Source organism: Hyalella azteca, unplaced genomic scaffold (assembly GCF_000764305.2).
Source record: "Hyalella azteca isolate HAZT.00-mixed unplaced genomic scaffold, Hazt_2.0.2 contig16409, whole genome shotgun sequence".
NCBI classification, from domain to species: domain Eukaryota; kingdom Metazoa; phylum Arthropoda; class Malacostraca; order Amphipoda; family Hyalellidae; genus Hyalella; species Hyalella azteca.
This window is the reverse complement of record NW_025946233.1, coordinates 406,837-434,609: the sequence shown is the minus strand read 5'-3', so window position 1 is coordinate 434,609 and position 27,773 is coordinate 406,837. Positions and strand designations below refer to the sequence as shown.

Here is a 27,773-nt window from a genome sequence, read left to right as displayed (position 1 = left end):
CGTCTCGGTATCGTCCCGGAATTCCAACGGAAGGCTGAAAATTGTCCCGGTTTTTATTGCGAACCGGGACAGAGCCTGTTGTCTCGTCTCGTCTCGTCTCGGATTAAAAAAAATACCAAACGCAGGAGTCTACCCCGCCCGTCCCCTAATTTTTCTCATATCCTACTCGTATTAAATACACTCATCAGTATTTAACAATACTGAAGTAAATAATATACACTGAGCAGCTCAAATAATCTTGTTATGAACCCCCGGCAGTTGGAGCTGCTGTCTCCCAGTCTACATCCTCCGCTGGGGTGCAGTCTCCCAGACCACACCCGCTTCTCCCTCGTAGACTTCCCCCTGCACCTTCCCCTCGAGCTGCTCGGCGTCGACGCCTGCCTCAGAGTCATCAACCTCATCGTGCTCGAGCAGAAGGTGGTGCATCAGCATCAGCTGTAATGTAGCTGTGCAATAAATGTTAGATAGCTGTACGCACCACTGACACGCCCCACTGACACGTGCCACTGCCACGCCCCTTGCCCCGCCCCTCCGCCCACTTACCTCGCCCCCTTGCCATGCCCACTTACCACGCCCCCTTGCCACGCCCCTGGCCAAGCCCCACTGCCACGTACCACGCCCTACACCCTCCGCCCCTTGCCCCGCCCCATGGCCACGCACCCCTAACCACCCACATCACGCGCAGGTGATCATGCAGTCACGCGACGTGAACGCGCTGTCCATGTGCGTGTTGGGGTTCGTGACGCTCATCTACCCCCTGGAGTACATGTTCCCCGTCATCCCCCTGCTCCCCACCTGCATGAGCTGCTCCGAGCAGCTGCTGCTCGCCCCAACCCCCTACATCATCGGCATCCCCGCGTCCTTCCTCCCCTGCAAGCGCAACTTCAAGTCAGTACCGACGCCTGCGCATTATTATTACTAATATACACTGATATTATTTGTAATATGATATTATATTACTGATATTATATGATGCAGAGGATATTATTATGAAATATTATGATGCAGATGATATTACATTACTGCTTTATACTGATATTGAAATAATATACTGATATTATTTACATGATTTCTTTCAATAAAAATATTATTTATATAATGTGTTTTAGGAATATTATATGGTTTTTAGGAATATTATTTTATATAATTATTATCTTGATAATTACATTCAGTCATTGGCTTTGTATTGGCCCTCTCTTATGAGCCTTTGGGTTGAACGCAACATCATGTGTATAATTAAGTACAATCGCTTACAAGCAAGTGTACTTAACAGTACAATTTAATACACACTTGAGTACAGTGAATGCAACTCACTGCTGAATGAATTCCAGCGTCTGTCCAATTACAGTGTGTTTGACGCACTTATAATTCCCCGCGTCTAGTTGACCTATTAATTATTGACTTATAGTGAATGTATTGACTCATTTACACAAATACTCATTACATGTACATTGTCTACTTGTTGGGGACCAGGACTGTACTGTACTCAATATTGTACAGATACACTCAATGTACATTGAGTGTACCAAAGTTTGTCCCAATTTTGACCCGCAGCCTGCCTGACGACGTGTGGCTCGTGGACTTGGACTGCAACCGCGTCCTGGAGCCTGCCGCCCACGACCCCATCCCCGACCCCCCCGAGCCTGAGGCATCCCTCCTGCGGGACCACCTCAAGCAGGTCCTCCCCACACCCTCATACCACCCCCCCTTCCCCACCCAAATCCCTCACCTCTCTCCCCCTCCCCTCGCCCTCTAACTCCCTATGTGTCCCTATCTTGTTGCCAATCACACTCAGAAAACTGACTGTGTGAAACTGTTGGTATTCACAATCTCATTGACCAAATAACGAAGTACTTTACGCCTGTGTGGGTCACCCTGACCCAGATTTTCATAAAGCTTGTTTGTGCTGTGCCCGCTCTCTGCTGTAGCAGAGCTGGCCTCTATTAGGACAACCTGACGCACGCATTTACCTACACTGCGATGGCTGGCGGACAGAAACATTAGTGTATCATTGTCCTACTTTATTGTCCTACTTAGCGTCATTGTCTATATTGTGACGCTACTTTAGAGCCACAGCTCGAGCAGAGAGCGCACGTAGCACAGATACTCCCTTCAGTAGGGCCCAATTAGATCAGGATGCAAGATATTGTTGCTATAGTGCGATATATTTCACTATAGCAATACCTATATCGCAATAGTGCAATGTAAAAGCTGTGTGCTGTACATACGTGCTGCAACACTGCTGTGTGCGTGCTATTGCTATACTAAGTATTTGTGTAGTGGCTCTGTATGTGCTATCTGTGTAGGGTATGCACTAGTGTGGCTGTGTGCGTTTTTTTGTACGTATTCTGCACAAATAAAGCTGTGTGCTGTACATGTACTACACAAGTAACGCTGTGTCTGTCTCCTCGCTGTCTCCACTTATGGACACACTCCACGCTCGCTGTCTCCACCGCATGCCGCATGTTCCCTCCTACACATACCGCAGCACTTTCTCATTGTGCAACATTAAATGTTTTCTACTCCGTATGTTCTGCATGTTTCATGTTGCCCCCCGACGTGCTTGCCGTTAACGCAAACCTCTATACAAATGTTATACTAAACAAACAAAATTCGAATGAGTCATCTTGCAATACAAAAAATACAAACAAGTTGTTATTATAACCATAATACAACAGAGCGCTGAGTTACACAGGCGACTGTGGGGCGCTCGCTTCCTCGACCTCACCCTCAGCTCGCGGGTGAGGTCCTCTCCATCCAATCCGCCCTCACCCGGTCCCCTCACGGCCTCACCTGGTCCCCCCCTCACCCGGTCCCCTCACCCGGTCCCCTCACCCGGTCCCCTCACTCGCCCTCTCCCTCACCCGCCCTCACCTGGTCCCCTCACCCGCCCTCACCCGGTCCCCTCACCCGGTCCCCTCATCCGTCGAACCATTCCTTTATTTTTCTAGACACATTTTCCAACTATGGTTTAGTCTCGTTGATTTATGATGACATTCCTGGATTTCTGCGGCAATGTTTACGTGATTACTTAATTTCACGCTAATTGATACGATATGACTCTAATTGATAATGTTGATATGATTATATGAACTACGTTTATCATAGATTAGTAACATCTCGTCTTGTCTGTAGTACATTAGTCATAGTGTCATGTCCATTCGCCTATTCTAATTGTACAAATCTTATTAACATTTTGTTGATTCTCGTCCTTCATGCATTTTTTCAATTAAATTTTTTTTTCTTCGTAAATTTTTCGAAGAAGTTCCTTCAGTCCTAACGATTTAGCTTGTATTTTATCTGTTATTTTTTAATATTAGTACCGACTTTTGCCTTCTGAGCAATAAAAAGTACTAAGCAGTTCTAACTCACAGTTCTCTGTTTTAGAGCGTCCTTTGTCGTGGCTCAGCGTCCATAAATATTTTTCATGAATTTGGAAGCAAAGAAAAATTTAATGATAATTTTTTGAGCTTCAAGTTTTTAGTAAATTCTCGATTTAAGCTAACTAATGATTTATATACTTAACGTCTTTGATAGTTGATTTTGCCTAGAAGTTTTCTGACACGTGCACTCAATCAAAATTTTGTAATTTTTGTGTCTTACTTGCATTTCATATCCCTCAACCTTTAATCGTTAATTGTTTCCCTCATATATTGTTAAAGTGATTATCCTGCATCTCCATTAGCAGCAAGTTGTCATCGCTGTGAGTTTATTCTAACCAATATGCAGCACATGCTTAGAACATTGAGAATGACATTTTTAAATTGCGAACATTGCGGAACATTGCGGCTATTATACAGAGAAAACGCCTTCCCTGATTGTGATGTAGGATGCGTTTCACTAACGTTTCATGTTGTTTATGTATCAATGTGAACCTAAAGTGAGGGCTCTTTTTCTTAACTTGCATGTCTGTGGCACCACTCCTCTTCCTACCGCTTGCCTCTTGACTTGGTCTCCTCTTGACTCGGCCATCTCTTGCCTCTTGACTCGACCTCCTCTTGAGTCTTGATTTCCACAGGCGCTGCACAAGATGGACGAGGTGTGTGACTTCTGTGACTTGCTTACCTCTTATGCTACCCTCACATTGCATGCTACCCTCACATTGCATGCTACCCTCATTTCCCGTGCATTATACCTTCACTTCCAGTGTATGCATTCTGTACTCACTTCCATTGCATACTACCCTCTCACGCCTAACTCCCTCGCTCTTACTTCAGTCCCCTAACTCCAGTTAAATATCTTCCTCTCATTCGTAAATTATACTCAAGTATTTCAAATATTTTGCCCACTTCCTTATCCATTTTCTTTATTTGATCAAATTCTCACCCTATGTTTAAAATACTTTCTTCCCTAAACTAATTAAGTTTCCTTAACTATTAGACTCTCACGCAGTCTAACTTCGTTCCCCTCAAGCCATTCATTCCCTCAAATCTCAGACATAATTTATCGTGCTGAATGAAGATGTTTCACCTTCAGCGGGTAGTTTAGTCAATAATTATCCCACTAAACAACTTGGCACCCGCAATGCCCACCAATTTTCCTTCTTCTTGTCGTTTCGTAATGCCGTCTTTGATCTGACCGCGTCAGGTGTTAATGTCGTTGTTGATGTTACGTAATTAAATAAATGAACGTAAAATGAAAACTAAATATAGTGAATTGAAAACAAATAAACGTAAATAGTATAAAATATAGCGAGGTTAATTAATGAAAATAGAATGGTTATTTTATTTAAGTGTTTGAATGATTTCAGGCCCTGGCGAGCATGACTGCCGTCCCTCATCCCCACCAGGCGCCCCCAAACCCCGTGGGGGTCTCCTCCGACCCCTTCGTCTACGGTGAGATCTGGCGTCGCATACGTGAAGTTCATCGTAGCTATGGGCCAGTAACCGTGAGTTTAGAGACTATTATCTCGCATGGACCACTAATAATTAACCCATTACTTTTACATCACGTCCTCACATCCCCTAAAGAATACTACCCCCCATCCCCTCTAACACACTTCTCAAACACCCGTTACCGAACACGGTCCACTCCCTCCCGCCCTCTTATAAACACGTATTCCTGACCCCTCAAACCCACCCCGCCCCCTCTTTAAGCCGTGTCCCTCACCTTCTCTAAGCCACGTCCCCCCGTCCCCAGGCAACGACGTGGACTCAGTGGACGTAGCGACGCGCGTGGCGATGGTTCGGTTCTTCAACTCGCAGAATTTGCTGGCGAACTTCACGGAGCACACGCGCACCCTACGCCTCTACCCGCGCCCTGTCGTCGCCTTCCAGATCAACTCCTTCCTGCGGTCCCGACCCAAGACCACGCCCTACCTCAGGAGTCTTGCTAGAACCCAGGTGGGTGCTGGGACTTCGCCCTACCTCAGGAGTCTTGCTAGGACCCAGGTGGGTGCTGGGACCACGCCCTACCTCAGGAGTCTTGCTAGGACCCAGGTGGGTGCTGGGACCACGCCCTACCTCAGGAGTCTTGCTAGGACCCAGGTGGGTGCAGGGACCACGCCCTACCTCAGGAGTCTTGCTAGGACCTATGTGGGTACAGGGACCACGCCCTACCTCAGGAGTTTTGCTAGGACCCAGGTGGGTGCTGGGACCACGCCCTACCTCAGGAGTCTTGCTAGGACCCAGGTGGGTGCAGGGACCATGCCCTACCTCAGGAGTCTTGCTAGGACCTATGTGGGTACAGGGACCACGCCCTATTCCAGGAGTCTTGCTAGGGCCCAGGTGAGTCCAGGGACCACGCCCGGTCTCAGCAGGATCGATCACAGATGCGGGTTAATTCAAGTACGATGACAGCGAAAGCTTTACATCCCTGAGGAACGTTTTTCTCCCTCACCCTCGTACCAGTCAACACTCACCCTAAAATAGTGAAAATAGTGGACCTCCTCATACCCTACCCCTCACGCGAGTTACCCTCACACAAGTTACCCTCACACGAGTTACCCTCACACGAGTTACCCTCACACAAGTTACCCTCACTCAAGCTACCCTTCCTGCAGGCGGTGGAGTTCCTGGCGGAGTGGTCGCTGACGCCCTCGAACATGACGTTCCTGAGGATCAACACGGGCGTGTGCGACCCTCGCCTCATCGGCGACAAGCCCAAGTGGTACTCGGAGGACCTCGATGTGGTCACCTTCAGGGTGTGGTCCGAGGGCAGCTCCTTGGGCACCACACTCAAGACGGCCACTGCGGCCCAAAACTTACCCACAGGCGAGTAGCATTTGCGACACTAGTTTGTCGTCTGTACCTGCAGGCGAGTCTTGTTGGTGACACTTGTTTGTCGCCTGTTACCCCGTCTGTTGCAAATATCAGTTCTATAGCGCCGCCTGATCGGCTGAGCGGTGTTGTTTGTGATCAACATTTAGTCAGGAAATACAAATGATGTAAAGTAGTATGAGGAATGATAATATGATGAATGTGAATTATAAATTGATAATTGTTTGCCTTACAACGTTCGTTTTGACAATTTCTATCTAACGGACGATCAATGCATACATAATTTCTTTAGCCATGACTTCGACGCAACTTGGATGAGTCGAAGTCAAGACGGAAGTCTGCATAATAACTAATGCTAACTGATAAGTATGATAAATAATAACTAATTAAAATAAATAATTAATAATGCGATACACAAATAATTAAATATGTCCTCCTGACGCAGACGAGAGCGGCAGCGACTCGGAGGACAGCGACGGCAGCTCCAGTAGCAGCCGCTCTTCCCTCAGCGACTTCGTGTCCGCCACCCTGTCCATCGGTGGGTGTTGTGTCCGCCACCCTGTCCATCGGTGGGTGTTGTCAGAGCTGATTATATTAAGCTCTACCTGAGGATCGGGTTCGTTGACTAAGGTAGTGAGGGATAAGTAGGATACATCTGTGCAGATAATGTATCTTGTGTACGGGGTGGTAATACATTTGTACGATACAAAGGAATAAGCTACGGTGTCGACCGTAAGGTAGGAGAACTCTAGCGACACGCTACATCGCCGAGCGCTTATCAACTTCTTCGAAAGCTTTACTTAAGATTAGTAGGGGTAGCCCTTATATAGGCTCCCCTTCCGCCCACTACTAAGGTCTTGATCACGTGTCTTTGTGACACATATGCTGTATGACAAGGTCTCAGTGACACCGTGGACTCAATAGCTAACTAGTTCTGCTGGTAAACACATGAGGACTTGTTTCCACAACCTACTCTCGGACATTGTGTCCGCCACCGTGTCCACCGGTGGCCACTACAGGTCATGTCCCGCGTGCAGGTCAGCAGGCTCGGGCAGACTGCTGCAGGCTGTCGTCGGGGCTGGACCCAGCGGCGGTCTTCCACCCTCCCTCCGCCCTCCACATCCCCGCCGCCGCCGGTGAGGAGTGGCGGCCTCCCCGCCAGCTGGGGAACATCCGTTATAGTTATGAATATTAGATTAGCCTTATAGTTATATAGTTATAGTTTTTAATATTAGTGTTTTTATCACAACATTAACGTTAGCGGTACACTGCTGACACTGATGACGTGTGTGTGCAGCGCCGAGTCACCGTGGGTCAATGTCCACGTCGTCGTCGCGCTCGTCCTTGTCGTCGTCAGGAGAGCAGCAGCAGAAGGGGAGGGATGGAGGGGAGGAGGAGGAGGAGGTGGGGGAGGGGGTGATGAGTCTGGCTGAGGTGGACTCCCTCCTCCCCCTGAACGTGCCCTCCTCTCCCCCCCTGCTGCGCTCCCTCCCCCTCAGGACACAAGCTCTGGTCAGTGTGCGTCAAATTATCCAAATATAACAATTTTATAGAAAATAGACCACATTTTCTGCATGTAGTAGAGATATGCTTATTTGTTTGGCTAAAATGTGTCAGGATGACCCATGGAAGAGCAATTGATTGCATCGCCATATGTATTCACGCAGACCTATTTATTTGAGTGTATCGTGAACTTTGTGTTGCTATACGGTGACGTGTATCACGTCCCACACGGTGACGTGTGGTGCGTACCACACGGTGACGTGTGGTGCGTACCACACGGTGACGTGTATCACGTACCACACGGTGACGTGTATCACGTACCACACGGTGACGTGTATCACGTACCACACTGTGTCGTGTACCACGTACCACACGGTGCCCCCAGGAGAGGACGGACGAGGTGTTCTCCCCCGAGGACGAGTCGGTGACGACGACGCCGCGGACGGTGGTGAGCAGCGGCAGCAGACACAGCCCCGCCCTCAGGACCTCCCCCTCCCCCTCCGCCAGCAGCGAGGACCGGCCCCTCACCCCGCGACCCCGCACCTTCTCCAAAGGGGTCCGTAGCTCTGCGACCCCTGCTTTGAATCCTTCTCTATTCAACCCCTTTTGCCTCCTTTTCAACCCCTCACCTCCTAAACTAGCATTTTGTTCAACCGCTCACATTCTAAACTCATCTATTTTCAACCTCCGACATTTTAAACTCCCATCTTTTCAGCCTTCCTTATCTTCTTTCTTCAATCTCCTTTTTTCACTTCCCTTTACCCTTTCAACTCCCCTTTTTAACTCCATTTCTCTCTAACTAATCTAAACTAAATCATGTACGGCGAAAAAGCATTAAGTGATTTTCTAAACCTTGAAGTAATCAATTTGCTTTTCTGGTGCCCTAAATGTTTCACAGAAAATTCACTTTTTTACCCCAAAAACAAACCAAGAAATAATACCGAGAAAGAGTAAAAAGTTACATAAAATAAACCTTAGCTATATTCATAAATAAATATGTTGGCTTCAGAAGCAGACCTCGATCTCGAGTGTGCTGGCGAGGGCGTCGAGCATCGGGCACTCGTCGGGCATGGGTCCTGGGTCGAGCGCAGGGTCGTCGTCAGGGAGCGGCGTGCCCTCCCGCCAGCCCTCGCAGAGCTCGCTGCTCGACTCCTTCACGTCCTCTGCTAAGATGATCGGCAAGGACAGGCAGAGCTCTCAGGAGGGATCCTTCCTCGCACAGGTGGATAAGGTAAGCAAGGTGGATACAGGGAGTAGTGGTGGATGAAGTCACTTGTGGTGAATAATGTGAGGGGCGGAGGATAAGGTGAGTGGTGGTGGATAATATTGATAATTTCAAGAAGTGTGTCTTACGGTGGTTTCCAGTGAGCACTTAGGATAGCTGATCATTGCGTTCTCATGAGAAAATCGAGAGACCCTCGAAGCGAACCGAGAGAAGAGACGCCGAGCAGATAGTTTACGTCTCGTGAGTACGAGAACAGGCCTATTCTAATATGAATTGTTTATAGTTCGTAACTCCGTCAGTGATTGGCCGTTAATTGTGTGTACTTAGGCCGCCACGTGCAGCGAGTTTTGGTACTCGTATTACGGACACTCGAATGGTTCTATCAAGTCATTGCATGGCACGAACGAGGTCATCGAATTTACTGTACAGTGATGGCTAGAAGTGGATGAGACTTGCAAAAAAAACAGGAAAAAATTGAAAACGATGTTATTTAAATCTTGAGCAAATCTATGAATATAAAGGTATTATGGAATTACGTCACCGAGATCTATCATGTACGAAACTTCCCGCTCGGACCCAAACTTGACTCCTTATTTGCGATGGCGTTTGGCTTCAGGGTTGCCTTCCGGAAGGACATTGTTTCTGAGGCGCATTTTTGTACTCGGTTGCGTCTCCACAGTTGATTCGTTTATTATATTCGCTTACAAGTACACCACTACGAGTGGAGAAGGTTGTTGCTGTAGCAGCTCCTGCGTTCCCTGCACGTTCTTGGTAGCGCCCCTGACGCTGAAAATTGACCCGTAGTTACACTGCTTAGCAATCTTCGGTTGAGGTTGTGCTTGGTTTAGGGTTAGGTCCGGTCATGCCGTGATATAGGGAGTGAGTTGCGGTGGTAGATTTTGTGCGTAGTCTCTTGGCGTCGGAGCTCAACTTCGATGTGCTGGTCTCAACCGCCATGTGCTGAAAACTGGATAAATGCGCTGTGATTGCTGGGTTAACAAGTTTTTGCCTTAATTGATTCATAAAAAATTGATTTCTCTTTCTTGTATGGCAAACTGTTACGAAGTGATGATGTTGGCGCTGCCTACTAATGTGTTGGGATGTCAATAATACAGCAGGGTGCGCCAAAACTGCTTAACTGACGCATTGGTACAGTTGGATTAGGCATGTTTCAGTGGCTAACATATTGGTACTGAGTGATTGAGTCAGCCAAGTAGGATATATGAGTCAGCCGAGTGGGATGTAGTAGTCAGCAAAGTAAAATATATAAAATAAGTGATCCGAGTAGTATGTGGTAATGTGGCTGCTGACGATGTTGTCTCGTGCAGCTGACGGAGCAGTTCAAGTCGCAGGTCACCGAGAAGCTCGAGGTTGTCAAGCAGACGAGCGTCGACGACGCGTCCATTGCTCAGCACATGGACAAGGTAAGGCACTCGCTTCACTTATTATTAAGTTCTGCAGCTCTAAGTTACGCAACACTAAGTTCTGCAGCTCTAAGTTATTTAACGTCAAGTAATGCAGCTCCAAGTTACGTACCGCTTAGTTGGTTTATAGTTTAGTTAACTGGACTAATTCGTGGCAGCTGCGGTTTAATGCTGACAAGTGTAAAGTACTTCACCTCGGGAAGAACAATGAACAGCAAGATTGCAGTATGAGAAGACATGGTTGCAACGGGAGAGTAATGCTTGAAAAGTCTAGTGTGGAAAAAGATCTCGGAGTTTATGTCGACAAGGAGCTGAAATTTTTTAAGCATGTTGAAACGCAAGTTAATAAATCCAACAAACTTCTTGGACTAATCAGACGCTCATACGAGTTCCTAGATGCAGAAGCGATGAAGCAGTTGTTTGTTGCTGTCGTGCGCCCGAATCTAGAGTTTGGAAACGTCGTGTGGTCACCGAGATCAAAAGGACAACAATTTAATAGAGAATGTTCAAAGACGCGCAACAAGGATAATTCCAGGCTTGAAGGGCAATTCTTATGAAGAAAGATTAAAGATTGTGAATCTTCCAAGCCTCAGTTATCGACGTCTGCGTGGGGACCTCATTGAAGCATACAAGTATACTCATGGCTTATACAAGGTCCCAGAAGGATTACTAGAATTAGAAACAAGAACCAACACCAGGGGCCACGGCTATAAGCTAAAAAAACTGCGCTGCAACTTCTCCACGCGACAAAATTTCTTCTCGCTTCGAATCACCGACATGTGGAACAGCCAACCCGATGACATCATTGGCGCTCCAAGTATGAACGTGTTCAAGAAAGAACAGACTAGATAAAGCTATGCTGAAATATATGTTCAAACTTGAAATGCCTAGCACTAATCGAACATGGTAGAAGTCTAATTAGATATTTCAAACTGAGGTCAGTTTGGAAAAGATCCGGTCTAATGACACGATTTTAGATCTTCTGTGAACAAGTCACGAAAAGAACAAAAATCGGCGACAGGCCACATCAGGCCTACACTTCAGCACCGACATCACTATGATATGATACAGCTATATGTTACGTTCCATTAACTTTGACAACTCTAAGTTGCGCACTATTAAGTTTTGCAGCGCTAAGTAATGTACCACTAAGTCACGGATCCTGAGTAAGGCACGGGGAAGTTTCGCACCGTTTTTTTTCCCACTTTGTTACGATACGTGAAGTTACGTTTTACGCGTTACGTGTAACTCAGTTACCTCTGCTGTACGTATCGTGGAATAACGCATTGATCATTGATATTTGAATGTAAGTAGACACGATTATTTAAATCTATTATTGACAATAGTTAATAGTTGCCGAAGACTTGACGAAAAAATTTGTTCATTGCAGGAGTGGACATGATTGACACTTCGATTGCAGTTGTAAAATTTGACAGTTTGGTTTTGGCTCACAGAAATTGAAAATGTATAATTTTTTATTTAACTCAAGTGCTGCAATTTTTTTATTCGCGTTACTCCGGTATTCATCATTTAAGTCTTAAAAAATAGCTAGGATTTGCGGCTGAGTTTTCGTTGTGCTTTCAGCTGGGAACGCAGGCGCGTAGAGCTGCCGAGGAGGCCAAGGAAACTGTGTCCCAGCACGGCAAGCAGGTGTCCCAGGTGAGTGTATCCCTGCAGGTGTCCCAGGTGAGTGTGTCCCTGCAGGTGTCCCAGGTGAGTGTGTCCCTGCAGGTGTCCCAGGTGAGTGTGTCCCAGCAGGTGTCCCTTGTGAATGTCTCTACTTGGGGTCCCGAATGCGTTTCTACATTTGCTGTCCTGAATCCTCAGTGAATATCAATATTCAGCGCCTGCAAGTATAGTCTGTACTCTGGGTCTTGTCGTAGTGTCTGATGGTTAGCTGTGCAGGATCTACCCGACCTCAGTTGGCAATCCCGATTCCCGATTTTCGCAATAAAATTAACTTTCTGCCTCACCTGACCCCAAAAATATCTCGATGAAATGTTTAGTTTGTCGTCAAGGATATCAGACAGTTATACTCTAATTATTCTCTCTATTCGCTCGAATTTCCCATGAACCCAAAAGTTGAGTCGCATTTTTAACATCTTTTGAAATATTTCTGACCCTTTTTAAGATCGTTTCAGCATCGAACTTACATCGCACAAACCTATTCAGAATCTCAAGAAGAGCTCCAGGCGGTGTATTGTCTACGAGGACGCTTTCATTATGAAAATTTAGAATTCACAAGTAGTAATTGTACCACTGCCTCAACTATAACTTGTAACCTTAAAAATTAAGAATTTACATAGGAGTAATAGTACAACGTTCTAAACTCGACCATGTAACATTAAAAATGTAAACCTAAGAAGTCTCGTAATAATGCTTACCCCGCGACAGGCTGGCAGGTCGACGTTGGACGACATTTCGTTCCTGAGCAGACACACTCTCACCGACCTCACCAAGAACGCCAGGGAGGCTGCTAAGAAGGGCGGCTTCTTCTCTAAGATGAACTTCAAGGTAAAATCTGGGTCCTTGACCCGCCCTTCATGGTGTCCCATCTTCGCTGCTGTCTTACCCTTAATGACGAGCCACCCTTAATGGTGTCCCACGCTCAATGTTGATCTAACCTCCATTGTTACCTAACTTCAATGTTGACCCACCCTCGATGGTTCTCGAGACGCCACTGTACTTGTCTTGCCGCCCTATGTACAAAAATATTATATCCTTTATAAATAAACATTTATGTGTTTTGGCAGCTATTTGTTGAAAAATAAAATTATTGGAAAAAGTCGTTTATCCATACTTATACTTTCACTATTGGAGAGCGGCAACTCGAGTGCATTGGCTGCTCGTGAGTCATTCACGATAATCTGATCTCATATTATTAAATCAGTACGTTTTTGATCGATTAACAGTAATGGCCGCGGGTCGCGGCACACGTTGCAGCAACAACCCGTAACAGTGAAACAATTTTGTCCCACCCAACCCTTTTTGAACCAATTATTAAAGTTAGGATGTTTCGATTCAGATCGTTCAAGATCTGCTCCCTCATTCTTAAGTTAGGCGTTAGTCACGTAAAATGCTTCAATTCTCCCTGGATTTTTCTTATTGTTTGATAAACTCGTTTATAATTTGGAAACAATCGATGTTAATTTCGCTAACGTGACACGTGTCTTGCAGGCGCTGGAGCTGAGAGACAACAGCCGCGTCTCCCCTCCTCCCCACCTCCCCAGACAGTCTTCCTCAGCCCCAGCACCCCAAGCTTCTCCCCCCGTCATCCCCAGGGCTGTAAACCCTCCTCAACCTCTCCAGGCTGCAGGGCCCTCTTTACAACCTGCTTCCCCTGCGCCTGGAGGTCTTCCTGCTGCTGCTCTTTCTCCTGCTTCTGGAGCTGGACCTGCTACTGCAGGTGCTATGCCTGCTGCTACTGTAGGGGCTGCTTCTCCTACTCCTACTCCTTCAGGTGTTGCTCCTCCTTCAGCGACTTCGCCAGCACCTCTGAGGTCACAGGTCTCCGTGACAGGACCTCCTCCTCCTGTGCCACCTCGTCGCCCTGGAAGCATCAAGAGGCCCCCAGGTGATGGCAGCGGCCACTGTGTCCGTATTGTTACGTTCGGCTTCCTGACTGCGAGGTTCATTACCTTTGCACTTACGCACCAAACTTCTTATTATGGGTTAATTCATTCATGTGAATTATCGTACTTTTTAATGTTTTGTTCATATTTTTTTGCCTTTTTAACTTAGGATCTGAAGAGCTTGCGGCCAGAGCGCCCTTTGGTGCTGGTGACGCTGCAGGTTCCTCTAGTGCCGCCGGTGCTGCCCATGCTGGGGCTGAAGGCAGTTCCTCTCCCCGACCCCAAAATCCCCCAACTATTCCCCGAAGACCCAGCGGCGGGGTTCCCCCAGCTCTTCAAGGGTCCATCGGACCCCACGGAGTCACGGGCATCATCATCGGACCCGGCAGCGCGGGCCCGCCCCCAAAGTCCCCGCTGTTGACCCAACAAAGGCAGCAAGTCCCCACTTCTGGGTCCAAAGACTTCCTCTCGTCCATGGGCTTTGAATTGAACGACTTCGCTCAGCAGACGTCGAGTCTCTTCAGTGATATATTTGGTGAGTAGACGTTGCCTGCGCACAGCTACTACCCGCCTGGCATCTGATGTTGGAAATTCAACGTTGTTTCATCGATATCAACTCGTAATCAACGTTGTTTTAACGTCATTTGTCTAGAGTGTATTCTGTCGTATCGTACTGTTGTCTTTATGCTATTTAATAGCAGGTGAGTGACGCTGTCTATCATCGTGCCTAGTGTGGGTTCATTCCACTCTTGCAATACTCGACTAGTGAGCATGTCTCTTGTCCAGTATCCTTTATCCTTTACTTCCTCTAGTAATGCATCCCGTTTAAATTTATTTAACTGAATTGATTTATCACTCCTTAATCCCCGTAGATCTGCTTTGGAATTGAAAAGAATTCTGATACTCTAGAAATGAATTCCAAGTGCTTTTATGTTTTAGTCATTTCGACTCCCTTGTTTTGCCAAAAGAACCTCTGAATGTCATATTTTTTATTTATTATGTTATTGCATTTTAATTCCCGACTTAAGCCTAAGTTGACCCTCACCTCTGAAAATTCCACGATTGTGCACCTGCTAAAACTTTTCGGAAATTTCGTTGCGTTTATAGCAGTTATACATGCATATTACTGTTCATTTTATCATCGTAGCCGTAGCATGCCAGCGTTGTCTTTCCGCTCAGTTCTATTTATTTTGAATTAATTTACGTGTTTTGACGTGCATGCTTGTAGTAGACTGCGCTGAAGAGGGAACTGTTGACAACTGCGCTGAAGAGGGAACAGTTGACAACTGCGCTGAAGAGGGAACAGTTGACAACTGCGCTGAAGAGGGAACAGTTGACAACTGCGCTGAAGTCTGCGCTGAAGAGGGAACAGTTGACGACTGCGCTGAAGAGGGAACAGCTTACTTTTTCGCTGGAAAAGAAAAGTTTGACCTCAATGAAGAGGGAAAGATGGGCTCCGCGGACAAAGATTTGCAAAACAAACGACACGATGACAAGCACACTCCGGCGGCGGACTTGGATGGACCAGCAACCACAATTGCAAGTCAGGGAGATGCATACGAAGCTAGTTTAGGATGGAATGAACTTCATTCATCAGATGTTATCGGCAGGGAATCCGGTGCCGTCAATAGTAATAGTGTGTCCGCTGCCATCATTAGTGTTCCTGGTGCGTTAAACTCGAGTAAAATTTCGGATTTACTGAATAAATCTAATAAAGATCGCTTTCTGTTGCCAAATGGGAGTTGTTTTACCACTAGCGAGGATTTGGTGGCCGAGAAGGAGATCATGAACAACGAGAAAAACCTTCCTGAGCTCTTTGACGATGATATCAAGTGTTGTGATGTACAATCGAACGGTTTCGCAGTAGCAGAAACAGATTCCAGAATATCTTCAGACTTTGTGTCCTGTGCCAGATATGACCCGAGACATGCATCAGGAAATGGAAACTCTTCGTTGAGCTTCGTCAACATGATTCGTCGGGTGACACATGACGAGGAGCGTGTAGAGTATCTCCCTCAAGCTGACACCCACGAACGTGGATGCAATGAGCCACTTACAGGAAAATTGTGCGCAAAACAAAAAGATTTGAACTTAGAAATAACATCGACTGCGTTTAGTGGAGAACGTGATAACAAAGCCTCGACCAAAACAAAGGATCTGAGGCAAATGAACGACCTCAACCTCATGACTCCAGATATTGCAACGGGTCGTCCTGACTCGCTCAACGCTATTGAGCATTACGAAGCGACCATCTCTCCTATCATCGACATCTACTGCACCAACGTCCAGAGCGACAAATGTGAGGCCCTTGATGCTGCCTGCACTTCTCAGAAGCCGTTATCAAAAGCGGAATTAAAGGGTGAAGAACGACCAGATCTTCTAGATTCTGTGGTGTCCAGTGCTGCAAGTCTCAGCTCCGAATACTTTTCCGCGTCATCGGATTATTCTTCGATGACGACAAACAGCTCCGCATTTTCTAACGGCGTCGACGAACGCAGCATTCCCTTCCCCGAGAAACTATTTGGTGCCGTCGCTGATTGCGGAGAAGGCTCCTCAATAGCCGATGGAACCTTAGCCGAAAGCGGATCTGTTGTTGTTGCGGGTGCCTCTTTGGCAGAAGATGTGCAAATGAGAGGTTCCAACACGCCATCACCGACTACACCTCCTACATACACTCCCAACTATCCCCCTATTGAATCTTTCAGTAGACCAGGTTCCTCGTCCCCTTCCGATGTCTTCCTCATCAATGATCCCGACTTCCCCTTTGCCCTCTACACTCCTCCCAATTCCCTAGAAGGCAATGCCATCGACTCGTCCATTGCGGAGGCTCAAGTTCTCAATAACGCTGACGATAACAAAACTGGAACGGCAGATAGTAACACAGTTGAGGTGAGCTTGTCGCCAACCCGGTCTGGTTTTGCCCCTAGAATTGGCAGGGTTCGGTCTGGTCTCAACTGCACTGATCTGAACTACAACGTTTACGATTTTCAGCTCTCATTGGAAAATGGTAAGCTGCATGAAACGAACGAGTGTCTTAAAAATGAAGAAGGAAAAGGTATAATGTCTTCTGACTCCAACAAGTTGGTGGATTCGTCACCAAATAAACTTTTGAACGCTGGTGTCCAAGATGCACCGGCGAACGTTAATCCTCCAACCTCTCGACTCGCCATGGCACTTAAAAGTTTTTCGTCCTTATCCCTGAAACGAAATCGTAACCAATCGGACGATTGCAAAATCAAGCCCGTCGACCAACCGAATTTCTCCCGAAGCCCCAGTCAAGAAAGTGAATCTGAGATCGCCAACGACTCTGACTATTTTGCCGGTTCGTCAGCTTTAACCTCTTCTATGTCCGACGCTTCTCTTTTCGACTCTCCAACTTCACCAACCAAGCCGATCATTGAACTCAAGTCACCATCAACGCCCGACACCTGCAAGTCCATCTTGAAGTCCATCCCTGAGAACTGCATCTCATCGTCCCCGAGCTACAGTGAATGCACTGTAATGGCGGATGCAGACTCGGTGAGTGATGATCCTCTGCCGCGATACCCGTCCTTCTACCCGACCGAAGAGGACCCCTTCTTCTCTGCCACTCCTCTGAGCGCCATGGTCGCCGACAGGCTCTCAGGACCCAGAAGTGAGTACATAACCGCTGCCGAGCGGCAGGTTTGAAGTGAGAGTGGCGGGCTAAGAAATTGGCTTCGTCATGCTCGTATGGCCTCTTGTATTGCTTGCTCAATTTCTCCTTTTTGTCTCCATTGCATGTGTTTGTTCACAACTTATTTATTTGGTCGCTGCCTCTGAATGAGTATCTAAGCGCTGCTTAACAGGTAGTCGTAAATATTATTTTCCATTGCAAGCTACAACTCGAAGTCGTTACTCGTATTAACATTGCGTCTGACCAGCAGATGGTTGTCCCGAACTGCTCACTTAATTAACGCATGAGCTAAGCAATGCGTCGTAATATGCATAGTATGAATGTGCTGGTGAATGCATGTCATGATGATGTTGATCACCATTGACTGACGGGGTGTAGGCAACTGCTGTGTGTTGTACGTGCACAACTGCAGTACATAATATGTTAAATACAACTGTTGTACACGAAGAGTGTACGTACACAACTGCTGTACATGATATGTTAAATACAACTGTTGTACACGATGGGGTGTACGTACACAACTGCTGTACATGATATGTTAAGGTACAACTTTTATACACGATGGGTTGTACACCAATGTTGTACACAATGGTTTGTAAACAACCGCTGGATCCTATGAACTGTTAACAACTGATGTACACAATGGGTTGTTCTCAACTGTAGTTCATATTGGGTTGTATACAACTGCTGTTTACAGTGGCTTGTATACAACAGTTGTACACAATTGTTGAACACAACTGCTGTCACAAAGTGTTGCTCACATGTAGGCCGAACACACTCTTCACACCATCAAATCCTAATGTAAACTGCCCCCGAGAATTTCCTATTTCTGGTAGCCCACTCTGTCTTGTAGCGATGTTTGATGTTTAAACAAGACGAGGTAGCGAGGTTTTCAGATGCTACACCGAAACGTTACATTTGCCTATCAGATGAAGCGTATAATCAGTCTAATTTCGTTCAGAGGTTAATCAGTTCATGAGCAGTAGTTCATTACGCGTCAGTTAGGAGAGATAATGCGTCAGCTATATGGGCACCATATCTTCTCCTATAGAGGGGTGGACAAGGAGAAAATGTTGAACGCTTGTACAGATTCGGGAATGAATGCTTGTATGGGAGTCATGTATGTTTACCATGCGATGTGTACAGTGGCTTTCGTGTGACTATGACTTGTAGCTCCGACACTGATAAGTTTAGCGTTAGCTTCCTATGGATTAAACTGACATATGAAAGTATTGACTTCAAGCGCCTGAAGACGCTGGCATATAGATGACAGTATCAGACCTGTTGCTAACATCTCTCTGCCGCCATCTGATAAGTGAAGACTGGCAAATTCTGCGTCAATTTTTCGTAACTTTTTGGCTGAATACGTCATGTTGTCAACACTTACCGACAATGCTGAGTTCTCCAGCCTCTGATTGATTGTCTTTACGCGCACGTACAGCAGTGCGCACCGATGATACGGCAATCAATTTGAAATGATCAATCCAATTTTGTTGATCAATTCTGGTGGCAACACGATTGATACAGTCACAATTGCCGACGCATTCGAGCGTCGTACCATTGTTGGTGTTAAACTGTGTTGACAACACGATTGAGATGTTATATAATTGACGATTGGCAACACGACTGAGACGTTAATTGACGATTGGCAACACGACTGAGACTTCAGTTGACGATGTTGTTGGCAACACAATTGCGGCAGTGACCAATGACGACGTGCCATCCCACAGGGAGCAAGGGCTCCCCCGCCCCCCGTATCCCCAGCGCCGCCCCCGTCAGCGTTCCGAAAACGGCCCTCAAGACCAGGGAGAGGAGTCAACCCTTCGGACCCTTCCCTCGAGGTAACCCTTGTCCAGCGATTGCGCTTCCTCAGGGACGAACTTGTTTTCTTAATAACTCTTCCCGTGTAGTAATCCGTACCTTCTTTCAATGCTCTTCTTAAAATGCCCCTACATAGGAAATGAACTTGTTCTCGTGGTTATCCTTTTCTCGAAATACCCCCTTGCCTCGTGGCAACCCAGCTCGTGTGGTAACATTTCATTTTCGGTAACCCTGCCTTCAAGGGAACCATTCCCTAATGGCAGCCCTTCCCTTCGACAACCCTGCCCACATGTTAACTGTTAGTCCCTCATAGTAATCCAGCCCTTTTACCAAACTTGCTCTCATGTTTATCGTGCCCTTGTGGTCCTTCCATTTTGGCCACCTGCCCTGATGTCACCCTACCTCAGCGGTTCTTTCTCGGCAATTCCTCGCTAGAGGTTTTCTTAAAAGTGTAGTACCTACCGGCCTTGCGCTTTGTCCACCCCATATGTCGTAAACTGTGCTAGAGGATCCATCAATATGTAGACTGCTCTACTGAGAGTTCTAACTTCACTTACGAGCTACTCCTGACATTCGTTACCTTTTGTGAAGGATTTTTTTTTTACTCTAAATGCCCCGCGAAAGTTTTTTCACCCTGAATGCATCTTGAAGGATCATTTACTCTGAACGCCTCATAAATTTTCTTTTACACTGAATGCCTTATGAATGTTCTCATAATCTAAATGCCTCGCGGAATGTTCTCTTATTATATATGAATGCATCGTGAAAGTTCTCTTACTATATATGAATGTATCGTGAATGATCTCTGACTGGTGAACTGGTTGACTGGTGCGCTGCGTAACTGAAGAGTAACAATTACTCTTGGTGCCCATGTATTCCCCGGATCCCTTCTCGTTTTGAACCCTTCCCTTGATCTTTTCTTTATGCCCCTGCCCATGTGTGCATTAGGCCCTAGGTTTATCGATCCATTTTCTATCGGCTTCTCATTCCTTTGGCGTCTTATCCCTTTGCTCCTTTCCCTTGTGGTCCTCTGATTCAATTTCTCCCCTACCCCTTGGTCCCGGATCCTCTGAAGCCCTCTTGCCCCTACCTCTTGGTCCCCAGCCCCCATCTGAAGCCCTTTCGCCCCTTCCCACTGGCCTCTTCTGAATCCCTCTCGCCCCCAGGGCGGCGGCGGCTGGTCGAGAACTCGACGTTGATCCGACACTCGGTGTCGGCGCAGCGACGCGTCGAGCTCAGCAGACTCGCGCACGACCAGCGAGCCGCGGCCACCACCACGTCCTCCGAGAACCAGGCCTTCCTCAAGGATGTGAGTGGAGGGGAACAGGCCTTCCTCAAGGATGTGAGTGGAGGGGAACAGGCCTTCCTCAAGGATGTGAGTGGTGTGTTGCAGGTGCTGACGCAGCGTTACCGTGTTGCAGGTGCTGACGCAGGTCATCGAGGGCGAGGGCATCGGATGGCTGAAGCTGAACCGCGTGCGCAAGCTGATGGAGGACGAGACCTACAGGATGCTGGTGGTGGGCGGCCTCAACCGCACGCTGGATACCACCACACGACCTGACGACCACATCGACGACGTCGTGAGTACCACTAGACCTTGTCACGACTAGCCTAGACCTTGTCACGACCAGCCTAGACCTTGTTACGTCTAGCCTAGACCTTCTTGTCACGACTAGCCTAGACATTCATGTCACGACTAGCCTAGACCTTGTCACGACTAGCCTAGACCTTCTTGTCACGACTAGCCTAGGCCTTGTCATGACTAGCCTAGACCTTCTTGTCACGACTAGCCTAGACCTTATTGTCACGACTAGCCTAGACCTTATTGTCACGACTAGCCTAGACCTTATTGTCACGACTTGCCTAGGCCTTGTCACGACTAGCCTAGGCCTTGTCACGACTAGCCTAGACCTTGTCATGACTAGCCTAGACCTTCTTGTCACGACTAGCCTAGACCTTCTTGTCACGACTAGCCTAGACCTTGTCACGATTAGCCTGGTCCTTGTCTCTTATACACATCTAGATGTGTATAAGAGACAGGACCTGTACTCCCCTTATTCTGGCAGTGCAAGGACCTGTACTCCCCTTATCCTGGCAGTGCAAGGACCTGTACTACTGCATCAAGGAGGCCATGGAGCGGGCCGCCCGTCGGGGTGTGGGGGCGCTGCCGGGGCTGGAGCTCGGGGGGGAGTTCCCCGTACAGGACATGCGGACTGGGGAGGGCGGGCTGCTACAGGTCTGCATGGAGGGCGTGGGGCTGCTCTTCGCCACCAGCAAGGTGATGGGGGAAGCAAATCTGGGGAGGATGTGCAAGGAAAATGTCAGGGGATTTAAGGGGATATTGAATCAATTGTATTGCGATGAAGTGTTTTTTTACCTCGTGAGAGAGAGCCAAGGGTTGACCAGTGCTGCGGTGCTGCCGTAACTTACGATTGTTGAGCTTAACGCTTATCAGTTATTAAGGTGATCGATATATTCACAGTCCTGAACGTCACGTCTCCAATCTACAGCATTTTATATTTAACATCAATACATATTTTAGTGTCACTTCGCCGCGAATAATTTTTACGTATAGTTTACTACCATCTTGTGGTGAAATATCATCTTGTCAAGTATTATTTCAGATAAAACTATCACCTAGCCAAGTAACATGGGCATGAATTGCCCAAAATATATTGACCATCTTGTGGCAGTGACGCGTGACCGCGACAGAGGACGCGATGAGCTTCTGAACGCCATTCACATCACATTTCAATTGTTGAATCAGTCAATCCTATTGTTTGTCACACCCCTTAATACGCCAATTGTTGAATGAATTGAGTTGTTGAATTTAGTTGGAATAACCTAATCGCTGCATTCAGTACCTCACTTTATTTTTCGGTATAATTAAATTCCTCGTACTCCCCCCATTCTCCAACGAACGTTCCTTTGTATAACGAATAACCTAGGAAGCTTTTAGTGCCCTTTGCCGGCCCCAACATTTGGACTTACGATGTCTTCATAAACTGTACAACCCTTGTCGCTATCACCTGGATATTTATTAAAGTTTTGATTATAAAGCTAAGAGTGGAATTTCATCTGTAATGAAAGTTCATCGATGATTTTGGGATGAAATAGAAGCTTATAAACGTAAATGCTGTTCCACACACCGCGTGATTTTTTTCAACGACTCTACGTCTGAGTGCTGCCTCTGAACCCCGCCACATCAATGCCGTCTTTTTACTTTTTTTGACGCATTTTTAGCTGTAGATTATCATGATTTTAGCATATTTTTGTCGTAGAAAGCCGAAGTGCAACTCAATTAGAGCATTTGAGACTCAACTCTTGGCTCTCTCTTAGCGTTAGACATCTCCGTTAGCGGCAGACACTTCGAGTATTGAGCTCCAACACACTTCATGTTCGGCACGTCCCTGAATAGAAATTCTTCATACGTTTTCATAATCAAATAAATGTTTTGAAGAATAGCAATAGCAGCGTGTGGCCAATTGAAGTGCCTGTGGCTAGTCGGATCAATATAATCAAGATGCCATCCTGTCGTCTGGGGTAAGGCCGTGTAGGATTGTAGCGGTGCTGCCGAGTTGTCTGCGTCTGTTCGTACGTCGTTGTTTTGCAATCGAACTTTTTCTACGCTCTTATCCTTATCATCATTTTCTGTAGTCTTGGGGGCTGCATTCTCAATAATGTGAACGGTAATCGTGAGTTCTACGACGATCATGATCAGGTTTAACGTCTGTGATTAGCAGCTTTAAACTTGTATGATGAATCCTGATGAAGAACGTACGGTCACTCGAGCATTGTTGAGCGCCTGTCCTATCTCTTCCGTTGAGATATTCAACTGTCTATTTTTAATACATTGCCGCTTTTGCTTTATTCGTTTTATTTTCGATAGTTTTGAAGGGCGTTGTTTTAGTGTGTTTGTCTTTCTTTACTATCCACATTTTTGAAAGTGGTTAATTGTCATGCAGTTATGATTTTGATATATATTCCTACCTGTGATTTTTGATACGATGGAATTCTCTACGAGGCAGTCGCCTTTATAATGAACGTTTTACTGACATCTGCATGGTTTACTCTCTTGCCTCACCTTGCGTAATGAACTGCGCAACACAGCATCTCGCGTGCGCTTACTGCGCATGGACCGCGCTCAAGGCCTATGCGTGACTCGCGTATACGGTATACGCGAACAGCCTAGTGCGCACGGCCACTGCGCACCCAAACCCTTGAATTTATCAGAATTTAATTATCTCAGCAATGCTTAGAATACACTTGCATCAACTTGGTACCATGATTGGCTCTCGTAGCCAATGACGAGGAAGGTCCAATAGTATCGAGAGCTGCTTCCTCTCAAATGGATTGGCAGTTTACAACCGTGAGTACGAGACTCTAAAATCTAGTGGCTTCATTTATTTGCCCTTCTGTCTATTTTCGATCGTGTACATTACATATCCACCGCCTCCATACCTCCACTAATGTAGAATTACTCTCTCTTCAAAATCCCAATACCGTATATCACTACATTATTACACCTACGTCAATACACCCACACTTAACAGACACCTACAAACCATACAAATCACAGCACTCAGAATCGCACTTGGCAGCACCCAAAACACACCATCCAGTCACGTCCATGCAGAAACCTAAGTCCTCTCTCTGAAAGAACACCTAGACATGAGAGGCGCCCAATTCCTTGCATCAGCACCACAACCCCCTCACTCAGTCCCTGATATCACTTTCAGAACCTAACCCCTACATCCAGACAAATTGCCAACACTCCATACAACCATTATCTCACAATAATTAATTCCATACCTCCGCCCACAGACCCAGCCAACTTCATTAAACACTTACACACACACACCTAACCAGCACAACATCCGTCGCCCAGCTTTGGTCCGAGCCGACTCGAATGGCGGCTTTTCTGTGTAGCGCGGGTTTTCAGGTGTGACCAGGACTCGAGGAACATCATTAACAACAACACCTATGCCAAAAATACAAGCTTGTCTAATATACAGAAATAATAAAATGATACATTAAAAATGTAGCTCCACGTATCGTTATAAATACCTTGGGGTCTGAGTTAATATCTTCATAATGATGATTTCATCTCTTCAAAAATATTATTCTAACGAGACGAAATTCCCGTCGTCAACACAGCATGCCTTTATCACTCAGCACACGTCACATGGTCCGAAACAAAAACTTCTCACCAACGAAACGCTCTGTAATTAAGGTACAGACGAGACGATATGCCAAAAAATGTAATTAGCATAACAATTAGAATTACAACTACTCCCAAGTTTAGAGTGACATCAATATGATAATCGACATCAAAATGAGCAAAAAGAAGCAAACAACATGTAAATACAAAAACTTCACATAACACTTGAGAGTACTGTATATATGCAATTATTGTACGTAATTCAGTCAACTATACCGTTCATACCTAATGTACGTAATCATTGTACGTAATTCAGTCGACCACTAGCTCAAGCTCCTTACTTCTCCTAATCTCCTGTCTAAACTTGTGAGTCCTGAAGCAACCTTACCTCTACGCTACTCAACTTGAACGCTATCAGCTGTCCAACACCCAGGCAGTCAATAGCAAACCCTGCGCCTGTATATACAGTGCCCTTCATCTACTATTATCCTTCCATACTTCTCTTTCTCTCTATGACCAGTTTGGGCCACTTCCTCCTTATTACAATCCATGTCAACGGCTTGGTGCACATACACACCGTATTATAATGATTATTATTTATCCGCGTTATTTTTAGAGCAAGATTACATTCACTTTCTTTGAGTTAAATCAAACGATGCCTCTGTCATATATATACTTTAATAATATCATTTCGTCCATTCACATTTGTAATAAAAATCTATAGCTACTTCTTGATATGACATGACTCAGACATGAAGTGAAGTGGAGGCATATAAAATTTTTATCTGTCCTAAACTAGGTAATTCGGTGTCACTGTGTGGACCCGATATCATTCAGAAAAATCTGTTATTTTGGCCCACCCTCTATATGCAGCTCTCAAGTTATCTGTTTTTTCAATAAACTAATAGCTGATTAATTTACAAGAATTACCTGCTCGCAGGGTACTTTTTACCGCTTTAGTCTTCAGAGTTGGCCGATTATAGGCAACGTATACTTAGACTCTCCTTCTTCCAACTATTCTGTCATCTCCAAATACGCTTGGAAAACAATTCTCCTAATAACTCTTTCAAATTTCCCTTACCATGTTTGATGAGGTATGTAGTCTGTAAGTAAGAGTTACTAGTTGTAACTCTTTCCATTCAACTTGCTTCATTCAACAGGAATTAAGTATGCTTTAGAGTTATGTTCGCGCGGAGTTCTGCTTTCGGGGACATTCCGATTTCATTGGAAGGACAAAATAAAAGAACCCGAGTGGATAAAGTTCGTATGAACTAGTCTTGTGCGAAAGAGATGCTAGCACAACAGCAGCGTCGCAGAATATTGTCATAGCGCGTCTAGAAAGTAACTAGTCTGCGACACAGACACAAACACAATGTAGTCCTTGCACTTGCATACGTTTGCCTTAGGGTGCTTATACTCGGGGATAATATTCGCTGCGAGTTTTCATACTCCCAGTTTTGCCGTCTGAGATCCTATACACGCGAAGAGTATTGGTTAAACAGTCCGCAGGTGCCAGACTGCCAGTGCGTCGTTGGAAGTCGTCGAGTGAGGTTCGTGCATGGTGTAATATTGAACGTAACGGTAATTACGAGTTTGAGGAGGCGTTTGATAAAGCAGTTGGTAGCATATATAGGTGCTTATACACGATGCGACTAGTTGCGTAGGCTCCACTAATATTTGTGATGATTAACGTGTCCAGATGCAACTAGCTGTTGCATTGCAGGCAAAGCAGCTTTCAAGCCAGTCTAGTGTGCCTAGTTCCGCCTCGGCCTTCGTAGTGGGCATAAAATATAAATGTCTCGTCGCACTGGCGCTGGCGGGAGTGCGGAACTGTACCGAAAACACTCCTCGTGCATAGGCTCGCAGCCGGCAAAACTGTAGTCGACTCAACTAATCGACGCGACTAGTCGTCCCGTGTATAAGCACCTTACATAGTTGGCCACCATGTAACATATCACAATATTTGGAGTGCAAGTACTCGCAGCTAATACTAGCCCCGTTTATGAGCACCTATGACTTGGTAGCGAACTTACACTTAATTTGAAGTTGAAAGTAAATAATTTTTGCCTTGAAACTGTTACTAAACTCGTATAGCTGTGGGCCTATGACGCCTATCTTATATACGATCGCTTATGAAAATAACACATTCATTATTGCGAGAGTTGTTACAACTTGCCTGGTAGACCATATTAAGAGCGGAAGTACAGATTACTATCGTTCAGCCGATATCTCGTATAACTGGCTACCAAACTTGTTTATCACTGTTTTAGAGGCTTATTTGTGCTTTTTGAGTCGATTTGTTTGGAAATTTAATATACAGTAATATGAAATGTTTCAATTATGAGATACACGTTCACTTCGGGCAGTCTCTAGCTAAAAAGCTCGTATAGGTGCATTCAGATAAACATGACTTTAATATAGTATATGAGATTATATTAAGCGATTGATCTGCTAAAATAGTTACTTTCTTGAAGTGTTATGGCTTTATACATCAATACAATTTCATTGTTACGTCTAACCTGTGAAAAGCAAGCGTTTCTCCTCCCGAGAACCGTGTTCCTTTCAAAAACTTATCCACTTGTAGTATCCTTGTAACTCCTCTGACACTGCTGGTAATCTCGTGGCAGCTGGCAGGGATGTCGCTGGCAACACGTTTCTTGCAGTGACAGTCTCGTCATAAGAGTTTTTGACCAACCTCTTCCATCAACAATTTATAGAATTTATAGACTTCTAAAAGTTGAAAGTTATGGGTGCGGTGGCTGTGCACATGGTGGCAAGCTAGACTGTTTACAGAATCTCTGTTACCTTAAGAACGTCTCCTATAATTTTTTTAACCATTACATTTTTCTCAGATGTCAATATTCACGTCTAATATACGGAATATTAATCATCCTAAAATTAGTGGAATACCAACACGAAAGCGACTCATGCTGGCTCCATTTGGCACGTCGATGAGATGTTGTGTTGTTCAGGGCTTGGTGAATCAAGGAATATTTGGAGATGGTCACTTTTACCTACAAATTTTCCCGCTCTGGGCCGCTGACAATCATGAAGTGCAGTTTTTCAGTCATGCTATTTTTTTGTTGTGATTTTGCCGAAGGAAACTTTTTGTTACTGGCTTTTTTAGCTCGGACGTATATGATGGTGTCTCCGCGTTACAAATAAGCGTACAAGAGCATCTTAGCATTCTGTTC

General features: G+C 45.9%; 1 protein-coding gene across 1 annotated transcript in view; it reads left to right on the top strand.

Annotated features, from left to right (window-relative positions):
• The window catches only part of LOC108668587, a gene marked incomplete at its 5' end in the record, with an annotated part of 38,289 nt that overhangs the window by 3,267 nt on the left and 7,249 nt on the right, over window positions 1-27,773 (top strand). Inside the window, 21 exons of the mRNA XM_047884886.1 lie at window positions 259-417; window positions 686-888; window positions 1,555-1,678; window positions 4,751-4,835; window positions 5,140-5,342; window positions 6,002-6,212; window positions 6,664-6,756; window positions 7,256-7,354; window positions 7,516-7,730; window positions 8,107-8,277; window positions 8,731-8,952; window positions 10,275-10,370; window positions 11,955-12,029; window positions 12,765-12,884; window positions 13,548-13,944; window positions 14,112-14,477; window positions 15,171-17,576; window positions 19,328-19,438; window positions 20,585-20,727; window positions 20,840-20,998; window positions 21,517-21,696. Coding sequence (XP_047740842.1) covers window positions 259-417; window positions 686-888; window positions 1,555-1,678; window positions 4,751-4,835; window positions 5,140-5,342; window positions 6,002-6,212; window positions 6,664-6,756; window positions 7,256-7,354; window positions 7,516-7,730; window positions 8,107-8,277; window positions 8,731-8,952; window positions 10,275-10,370; window positions 11,955-12,029; window positions 12,765-12,884; window positions 13,548-13,944; window positions 14,112-14,477; window positions 15,171-17,576; window positions 19,328-19,438; window positions 20,585-20,727; window positions 20,840-20,998; window positions 21,517-21,696 — 5,838 coding nt within the window. The remainder of the gene's footprint in view (window positions 1-258; window positions 418-685; window positions 889-1,554; window positions 1,679-4,750; window positions 4,836-5,139; window positions 5,343-6,001; window positions 6,213-6,663; window positions 6,757-7,255; window positions 7,355-7,515; window positions 7,731-8,106; window positions 8,278-8,730; window positions 8,953-10,274; window positions 10,371-11,954; window positions 12,030-12,764; window positions 12,885-13,547; window positions 13,945-14,111; window positions 14,478-15,170; window positions 17,577-19,327; window positions 19,439-20,584; window positions 20,728-20,839; window positions 20,999-21,516; window positions 21,697-27,773) is intronic.